This window comes from Ostrinia furnacalis, unplaced genomic scaffold, assembly GCF_004193835.3.
Source record: "Ostrinia furnacalis isolate ACB-3 unplaced genomic scaffold, ASM419383v2 OfSCF2357, whole genome shotgun sequence".
Lineage (NCBI taxonomy): Eukaryota > Metazoa > Arthropoda > Insecta > Lepidoptera > Crambidae > Ostrinia > Ostrinia furnacalis.
This window is the reverse complement of record NW_021132596.1, coordinates 1,251,456-1,261,849: the sequence shown is the minus strand read 5'-3', so window position 1 is coordinate 1,261,849 and position 10,394 is coordinate 1,251,456. Positions and strand designations below refer to the sequence as shown.

At 35.2% G+C, this 10,394-nt stretch overlaps 1 protein-coding gene across 1 annotated transcript; it reads left to right on the top strand.

Annotated features, from left to right (window-relative positions):
• The first annotated feature begins 8,924 nt into the window (after positions 1–8,924).
• LOC114355147 (histidine-rich glycoprotein-like) lies at positions 8,925–9,653 on the top strand. Its single transcript, XM_028307832.1, has one exon. It carries the CDS (start codon positions 8,925–8,927, stop codon positions 9,651–9,653), a length of 729 nt encoding a protein of 242 aa, XP_028163633.1.
• The last annotated feature ends 741 nt before the right edge of the window (positions 9,654–10,394 follow it).

Genomic DNA, 10,394 nt, shown 5'->3' with positions numbered 1-10,394 from the left:
TTATGTGAGAGACAGAAATGGGTTTCCAATGGCAAAGAAAATGTACCAGTTTGTATCATCTGACTTTTATTAGAAGGAGGAAAATTGCAATTCCTAACATTGAAAATAACATGATTTTCACGACTATCAACACTACTTTTGAAAACAAAACACATGAATGAGAAAATATAGGTAACTATGACAAAATGTGAATATACAAATACCTAGTAAAAGCTATTTGGCCTTAATTTTGTTTCTTGTTCATAGCATATTTTACAATTTAAATTAATGAAAAGAAGATGTAATAAAAATGGCATAAATATTGATTGACAACGGGTAAACAACGTTAATACATTAAATCTACTTTTATACAAAAAATTAAAGGCTATGAAAATACCGCCAGCCCTCGGCCCCCATGAAATTTCCTCAGAAATTCCCAAAACCAACTAGTTACACGTGTATTTTCATTCCTGTAAATAGATTAGTTAATGGATTAATCAAAATTGTTTAAAAGGGTCATTCCACCGGCCAAGAAAATCACGTGTCCGGGGCCAAAAAGTACCCGAATATCATAATATTTTAGTAACAAATATTTTTATCTAATAGTATAACTTTGGTTCTTGTTGTTAAACCACAGAGATAGTTAATAATAGNTCATCTTTTTACTTTTAGCAAAGTTAACAAAAAACTGGTAAATTTCCATAAATATTATCGACATAACAACGAATCCAAACGTTAACAATACCTAATAAACTATCATTCTATAGGAATGACGAATCGAATATTTATTCCTAAATATGTAGTGTGGGAAATGGCCCCAACTTCACGTTAGTACATTATCTCGTGACTTGGTGTGTCGGCTCTCGGTTGTGGTTTCTTTCTATCGCAAAAAATGATAAGCAATAAATACAAATATTATTTATTTAATTTAAATATTTACCTATAACATCATAATTAAGAAACAGTTAATCGGCTACAGACAGCTGTGCGATGTATGAATATTTCTGCTACCGTAAGGTTACCTCTGTAACATCTTCAAGCTTACTGAAATAAAAGATTTGAGTGTTATTTTTTGTGGGTCTCACACAACACAATTGGTTTGACAAACAATAAGACAAAACAAGGAAATATATTATTTTTTGAAGTACTATTTACTTACTTAGTAAAAGTAAGGTAATAAATAAATTAATTTATTTATTCTATTGGTTTACCAAGAACATACGTTCTTGTGTAAGTGTAAGTAAGTAAGAGCATAAGCTCTATTAAAACACTAAGTATAACATCTATAACGTACACAGTCAATTAGAGGTAAACTCTGCATGCAATGAAGTGTTAATTTCAGAAAAATGACATCAAAGTACAATTTTAGATAACGCTCTCTGCTCTAAGCGTATACTTATACAGGGTGTTAGGTAAATGGGTATATGAGCCGACACTAGCCCATGTTAACATGTGCATATAAATGGTATGGTGAAGTCAGAAATTTAATATCATCATTTTATTTTTTTTATTATTCATACAAAATAAATTTTATAAAATCCGATTTGTATGAAAAATAAAATAGTTAAAATGAAGATATCAATTTTCTGACTTCACCATACCATTTATATGACCATGTTAACATGGGCTAGTGTCGGCTCATATACCCATTTACCTAACACCCTGTATACGATACATGAAATCGGTCTTGACATGATGTATTAATATTGCTTATTTTAACTATTTTTTTTTATTAAGACCGCGTTTAAAAGTAAATAAATAATTCAATTTGTGCTACTGACAGATAAACTCGGTAAATATACAAAGGAAAAGTGGTAATATATCAAAGTCTATAAGGGAGAGTCCGCTAATTTGGACCAGTTTTTTTCAATCCTATTTTACACATAGTTTTCTTTTGTTTTTGCTAATGTCCATGGTATATAATAAAAGATACATTATTCAACTTACTATTTCATAAGTATTAATTAACATGATTGTTGTATATTTAGCACAAATCAACAAAGTACGAGTTCAGAGCTTCGGTCCAATTTAGCCAACCGGTTCGATAATTTGTACCACAGGGTTACTAAATTGGATTTCAATAAATTTCAAGCCTTTAAAAAAACTATGGCAAAATATTATACGATACATTCTTAACAAATTAGGAAACGAAGAGGAACAGTAGTTAATAACATAGACAATCGATATTGTTTTACACGTTATCACGATTTTGAGTACAAGTTTTGTAATTCCAATTATCGTAACGCACACTTGTACCTAATCTACTTTGCCAGTCTTTTGCTTTCATTTATTGTTAGTCAAACATAACTACGCTATTATAACTTCAAAATATGATTTACTAAAAAAAAAACTAGGTACTGTAAGAGTCAAACCTGCCAACATAACAGTGCAAGAAACAGTGCTGCTAACATTTAAATAAATATGACGTTTGCTAACGAATAAGGTTTTGCTTGTTTATTTTTCTATCCCATCAGTGCAATGCAATGATGACATTGACCAATTGACAATAGTTTTTTTTTTATTTAATAGAAATAATAATGGCAGGTTGAACCAACAAGAAGGTTTTAGTTTATCAATCATAATAATCTTCTTGACAAGATAAATCGTCAAACAATTTTGATCAATAATTTTGAACTTTACTGACGAACAGTTAAAGATTATTTTCTCTAACTCGAGATTATTCTGTAACATAGTTTCAAAAGGTAATATGTGTTCGCGATTCGTTGAAGGAATCAATTTGAAAACTGACGAACCTTTTCATTCCGTCACTGTACTTAAAATCATACCAAAGATTGGTACCTATATTTTGGTAAAAATAAAAGAAGTATATACCTACGAGTATAAGACCTAGTATATGAAAAAAGTTCTGCATATTATTTGCTCGTAAATGTCCTCGTATTTCGTATATGGAATCAAAAACTGCTAATATAAAATACAGTCATATAGCAGAAACTGATCTCAGTGGTTGTAGTCATAATATGATACTAGGTGCCGCCTGCGACTTCGTAGTCCGACCGTTTTACCCCCTTAGGGGTTTAATTTTGCAAAATCCCGTCTTAGTGAGCACCTACGTTCTAAAAGGAACCCCCATGCAAGAGACTCCTAGCACTTGTAGTATCTGAGATTTCGTGATGAGTAAGTCAATCAGTCAGTGACCTTTCGATTTTATACATTTAGATTAGGAGATAGACGAAGTATTTTTTACCTCTCCGTGATCCACAGGTGAGGTTGAATGATTAGTAGGTAAACAGAATAGGTTCGGATAAGCATTTTTATGTCAAAAAACCCGAATCAAACCTCAAAAATATTCCAGGATCTCCATTGATCAAGTACGTAGGCGTACAAGTGGAAGCCCAATCAATTCGGGCTGATTTCAATGAGGCGTTTTCTTATTCATAGAGTTTCGTTAAATAACGGCGCCTATTAATTATCAATAGCAGTTTGTATTGAGGTTGAAAGGCTGGCTGAAATAAATTTATAGCGAGCGCGGGCGGGGCTGGCGCACACTGGCGGATTTATTTCGTTTGTAGCTGGGGAAGTTGGTTGACTTATGTATTGGTTTGCACGTCCAGGCACTCTTTCAAGAGGGAGATTTGCGACTTATTAGGTAAATGAAAACTCACGCACACTCACACACACACACACACACCACACACACACACACACACACACATACACACACACAACCTGCATGCAAGCCTATGTTTCTTTTTTTTTGCCCCTTTGACTGTTTTTAACGAGATTGTAATAATATTATAGAATCCATTATTGGCTGTAAGAACAAAAATACCTGTTTGTATTATTATTATAAAGAGCTGTGGTTTTCTGAATAAAGAAAAATAAAATAAAATAAAATAAAAATTGGTAGTCATATGAGACGTACGAGTACCTATCGCCCGTATACACAAACATTACTATGAGGTCTCAAAGTGCGCGTGGACGCACAGGGTGACACACAAACCAATCACAGAGTTCTATTCAACGCTGTGCGTTCGATTTGCTGCTTCACTTAAGCAAGCATCGTTTGTGAATACGGGCGTTAGTATCGAAGAAATGGAGCTGTAAGTACGTATTAGCGTATTAAAATTGCTGTGGCATATAGAAACTGATGCTTTGGTAGAGTCACCAACCAACACCAACAGGGCCGGATCTACCTATGGGCTGATTGGGCTGCAGCCCAGGGCCCCGGGGTTACAAGGGGCCCCCAGATCCCGCTAAAAAGTAGGCCATAATAAAAATAAAAAAAGTTGTCTGTAAAATCGGTTTACGGACGATATTTTTAGGTGACAACGTCATAAGAAGTTTCAGCTCAGGGCCCCACAAATTCACGATCCGGCCCTGAACACCAAGTAAGGGTTCCTTAATAAAATTGATTTTGAGTGTAAACTAAAGACTATTAACCTACCTACATTGATAGACTGGATACTAAGAGGATTGTGCTTAGTTATTATAGTCGGGTGTAATGAAGAGCATAAACTCGTATACCAATGACCACAATATGTGTTTACGATTTTTTTACACTACTGTCAACAAAAATCTGTATAGACATATTTCTTTTATAGTACCTATGTGTTTTCTAACTGTAAATCAAGTCCAGGTCTTTCGAATCCAAGGAAGAAAGATGAAGAAGGAAGGAAGGAGAGAGATGAAATAAGTACATTTGTAGTTACGTATAACAAAAATAGTCAATGAAATAAGTATACGTAAATGTACTTAGTTTATTTCATTGACTATTTTTGTTAATTTAAGTCGAATTTTTTGGACCAAACAGAAATGAGGCAGTGTACACCACCCGTCAGGATAAATGTACTCGGATTGTGTCGTCGTGAATGTTTCCAATAAATAACGAGTGTTCGCTTGCGGTGACAGAAGTGTAAATACATTTCGACACCATTCACTTATTTTTGGCTTTGATTTTTAATTGTTTGTAGCAAATGTTTGTGCGGTACACGGTATTGGTAGGTATTCAATTACTTACGTACTGTGGCATTGTAGAATGATCTTTATTTTGTACTAGCGGCCGCCCGCGACTTCGTACGCGTGGATCCCGTTTTACCCCCTTCATCTATCTTACGCGGTTTAGATTTTTTCATACAAATGTTTTTTCCCGCTAACTCCCGTTCCCGTGGGAATTTTGCAATATCCTGTTGTAACTAAGCTTTAAGTTTACTAAGGTACCTGCATGCCAAATTTCAAGCGTCTAAATTAAGCGGTTTAGATTCTTCATACAAAAGGATTTTCCCGCTGATTCCCGTGCCCGTGGAAATTCGTAAGTATACTATAACCTGCCCAGGAGTATGAAGAATAATTGTACTAAGTTTCGTTAAAATCGGTCGAGTAGTTTTTATTTCTATAAGGAACATACATACAGACAGACAGACAGAGACAAAAATTTTACTGGTTGCATTTTTGGCATCAGTATCGATCACTAATCACCCCCTGATAGTTATTTTGAAAATATATTTTATGTACAGAATTGACCACTCTACAGATTTATTATAAGTATAGATAGTGTTGGGAAAATATTCGGTTCGGAGCGCTGTTTAGAGCAGGTTAAGGTAAATACTAAGCTTGTAGATAAATAAACGGGCCATTGTACATCCTCAATATGTACTTATATGATCATTTTCAATGTGTAAATAAATAAGTAAAAAGCATGCATTGCCATAGATGCTTAGATAAACCAGGTAGGACTTACAGCTGATGGTGGCTTCCTCTATGTGTTCGATAGTTGTAGAGACCAATCTTTTTGAATCAATGCCTTATCAAAACCACACAGACTTGATATTTTCAATTTATCTTGATAATTACCAATGTTGTTTACACAATACTAACTTAGCTAACGTACCTTGTTAGATATGGCAACTGATACCTAAGGTGTATCAACCTTTAATATTCCAAAATTTTAAGGTAGAAACCAGAATAACGCAATTTTAACTCTAATCAACTTGATTTTACATTTTTGTTAAACGTAAATAATTATAAAGTAGAAGAACAAAATTGCCAAGTATATAAATCACCACCACACACCACTTTTGGGCTAATTTCAAGATTAAAATTCTCAATTTGAGAACACGGGCTTCAACTTTCAACTCTTATTTAGGTTATCCCTAGTCTGAAAATAAACCTTAAAATGCGACCCGAAATACTCTTTAAATTTAACCACCGACTTTCCTCGTAACATAAAATATAGCCGACTTCTATTTACAACAAGACGCTCCGTCCCGTTTCCAGGTCGTATTCAATTTTCTTTCAAATTCGATTTCTCGTACTAGCATCGACTAAGGACCACAATATCTTGGCGATAAATCACTATAACAAACAACATATAAATCGTGGTTGTTTATGTTGTTGAACATAGTGTTGTTGTCGTTTTTCCAATCGATTTGCACTAACAAGACAAATAATCGAGCAGGAGTACCCAGGTTACCGTTTGATCATATTATGTCGCCCGCACGAGTCCTTTTGTAAACAGGAAAGTATGATATTGTGGATGAAATACTTTGTCGTGTTATTTGTTGAGGCCCACAATCCGCATTCGCAATTACGCTCGAGAACATTGATTAACTTGTTCGATTAAATCTGGGAAAATAAAATACCTACTTACACAGGCGGTTATTTTCGTTTATTTCTTTGATTATTGTTACATTATTATCATGGTTAGGTTATTTAAAAGTATGCTTGTTTAATTTTCAATGGAAAAAATAGATAGTAATATCATATTTTATTATTAAATTACTTCCGATTTGCTACATCTCTGCGTACTCTTATTGCAGTAAATTCACACTCCACGCCTTAATTTCGAAACAAAGTAGGTACTTTCAGAATTAACTTTTTGAATGAAACCCGCCAACTTGTGCGTCGCCCTTAATTCGGATTGACGTGCAAATCGCGAACCCCATGCATAAAAAATAAGCGAGAAGTATAGGCGACAGCACATCAGAATTCACATTTTTGTTGCAAAATCAACCCTATTGGAAGTACATAAGAGCCACAGTGTTTAGCTTGAATTGCTGTTGGAGGCACAATTTATTTACAAAGCTAAGTTCCCAGCTAAAAGGCTTAAAAGCGGGAAGTTTGAAGGCGTGTTGTTAATAAAAATAATCGTGTCTTATTATTGTGTGATTTTAACGGTAGCATTCAGTTTTTGACCGTAAATCAAATTAAGTATTTCTTTAGTAACTGTTATTAGAGGGGGTTTTGTGTTGCTTTGTATTTTTAAATATCACCACAAAGTTTAATAAAGCTTCAGATGAAATCTCAGTAAATGGACTGGCTTAGGAATTCTAAACTAAAAGAGTTCATTAACTTCTTCATCTATTCTTTCATCAACTAAGTGTGTACAGTCGACAAAACTATGACTACACGACTGTATTTTTACTGCGTATTCGCATCTATTGTACTTACTTAAGATTTGGTAACATGTTACCTTTGTGTCAACCATGTATGGTATTTTGTTTACTCAGCTCTTAGCTAATAAGGACACGAGTTATGCTGACCTTTTCTTATATTCAGAAAGAAAGGTTTTTCCTTTTCCTAAATACTTATGGAAAAGCTAATTTACAACAAAAATTACGACCGATGTTATTAATTCCCCCGCCCAATGCGGGTATCCCGTACAAAGCATTGTTAGAAAAGATACAAAGAACTTAATTAAAGCACCTTTTCTTCAGAATTTTTCAGTTGAAAATAATCTTTGAAGTTCCACATCCGCATCGCGATCGGTTCGAAGGCTCCGATAAAAGCAACTTAAAAGATAAGCCGTAATTGAAATGTCAAGCGCATTCTTTGTATAAACGGTCTAAGGCAACAAAATTTCCAGTTTTCATTTACCAGTTTTTATTTTTAAGAGAAATACAATTTTCCAAGACTAAGCAAACAGCGCTCAGAAATTGTTATCGTTAAAATTAATGATAGCAATTACAAAATACATTTTTAAACCCCACAATAGGTAAAGAATTAAATTTACATCAAAATTTCTGTTTGTGATAGAAAATCGGTTATTGTTCAAACGATTGAAAAATTATGGAGTTATTTAATTTTCGATCCTTGAACTGATTTTGTCACAAATAAATAGGTTGTCATTGCCAAGTACGATTCTCCGAAGCGTACGGAATATATTTTTATTCTTTACTAGCTGACCCGGCGAACTTCGTACCGCCATAGCGTAGAGATTTTCTTAATATTTTTTCCGTAAGAACCATCCTTGGACTTCCACAAACATTTAAAAAAAAGAATTATCGAAATCGGTTCAGCCGTTCACACGTGATGCCGTGACAACGCGAAACGGGTTTCATTTTTATATATATAGATTATTTTCAGTTTTTGGTTTTGATTGTAAAATGCAAAAGCAATTTGTAAATGATTTGAAAAAAAAAATCATTTATGAAAATGTCGAAAGAAATTCGCTTTGTAGCGATAAGACCGCCTAAATTGTGCCGTCATTTTTTATTTATTTTCTTGTCTTGGATATTGTTTAGACATTTTAAACTTAGAAAAGACGTTGCGATTTCTTAAAAAAAAAATTGTCCACACAAGGACATCAAACTACTAAGACAGTTCCATACATACATGGGACTCAAAAAGTGGAATCGCAAGAAGAGAAAATGTCTTTCTCTTTTGTGAATAAATCATCGTTTTATTATGAAATCGTATCTAAAGAACTTAAGTCGTATACAAAATAGGTAATAAAGTCTTTTAATTTAAACATTTACGCAATTAAAACAAAGTCTAATAAGTTAATTTTAGAAACCATTTCAGAAGGTCGAGGAAGTGGTGTAAATGACCTGGGAACTGGAAATCTCTTCCGAAGTGTATTGCCGCTGCAACCTTGACACTACCGAGCGACGACTTGCCCAACCAATTGATTGAGCGATCTCTATTTGGTATATAAAATCTTAGATCCCGACAACAGTATCATTCACAACCAGCTAGCCACACCAACCATGAGGAGTTTGGTGGTGCTAGGGCTTATTGCCTTCGTGGCTCTCGCCTCCGCTAAGGACCTTCGGGAGCAGCAATCTGATCTCGAACCAGCTGCGTCCCACCACGGAGGAAAATGGGACAAGGGAGGCGGCCACGAGCACCATGGTCATCACCACCACGACCACGGCCACCATGACCACAAAGGACACAAGGGACACCACGAACACCACCACGGTCATAAAGGACACCACCACCATGAAGGCCACAAGGGCCATCACGGTGAACACGGCGGCCACAAGAAACACCATCACCACGACGATGGCTACCACCACCACCATGATCACGGCGAGAAAGGCCACCACGGGCACGGTCATGAGGAGCACGGCCACTTCCACAAGGGTCACGACACGAAGGGACACCATGAAGTCGACAAGCATGATGAGTTCAAGAAGGACAAGCACTTCCACCACCATCACGGCGAGAAAGGTTTCCATGAGCATCACGGTGGTCATCACCACGAAGGCGGTCACAAGAAGGGAGGCCACCACCACCACGGACACAAGCACGGCGGTCATCATGAGCATCACCATGGCAAGAAGGGTCATCACCATAAGGGAGGTCACCACCACCACCACAAGGGACACCATGACGAGGGTGGTCACCACGACCACTGGCATCACCACCACGACCATGGCAAGAAGGGAGGTCATGAGGACCATAAGCACTGGGGACACAAGAAAGGTCACTAAAAAGCATTTCTCTGACTCGTTGTTATTCGTTGATGTTTTGTTTTTTGTTATGTTTTTTACTAGCTTTACCGCAAAAAGTTATAGCCTCAGTACTTTTTAATGCAGGTACTGTGTCACGACTGACTCGTTAAATTTTATTACTCCTGTGATAGCTGACTACTAACTGATATTATATTTTTAAAGTCGGTTGAGTACTTTGAACAACAAACTCCTTGAACCGACTTTAAAAATAATAGTTCTGTTCTTATTTACATGTGTGCTATAAGTGTGTAAATAAAAAGCAATTATGTTTATAAAATAAAACATGCCCAAACATCATTTATAATTTGTTGACATAAATTAAAATTATTTGGCATGTTTTATTTTGTAAGCTACATGTTATTTTTATGTTTGTACAACTTTATCAAATAATGAAATTGAATTTTATAAAAAATATATTACATTTTCTTATTTTCACTACCATTATTAATTGTAAATATTTAGAACACTCGTGTTTACTCGGTTTAGCAAACACTTTCTATCGCAAAACAAAAATTAAAAATTCAGACAAAAACAAGTATCGGGGCACATGAGACACTTACAACACATTAACTTAATCAAAAAAGTAATCAAATCAATCAATTAAATGGGAAATCTATTTAAATATTACTATCAACGGTTTATTGACTACAAGGTCAGATGTTTTATAATGACAATGAAAGTCAACAGACCGGAACCACTTGTCGAAACGTTCCGAGATTT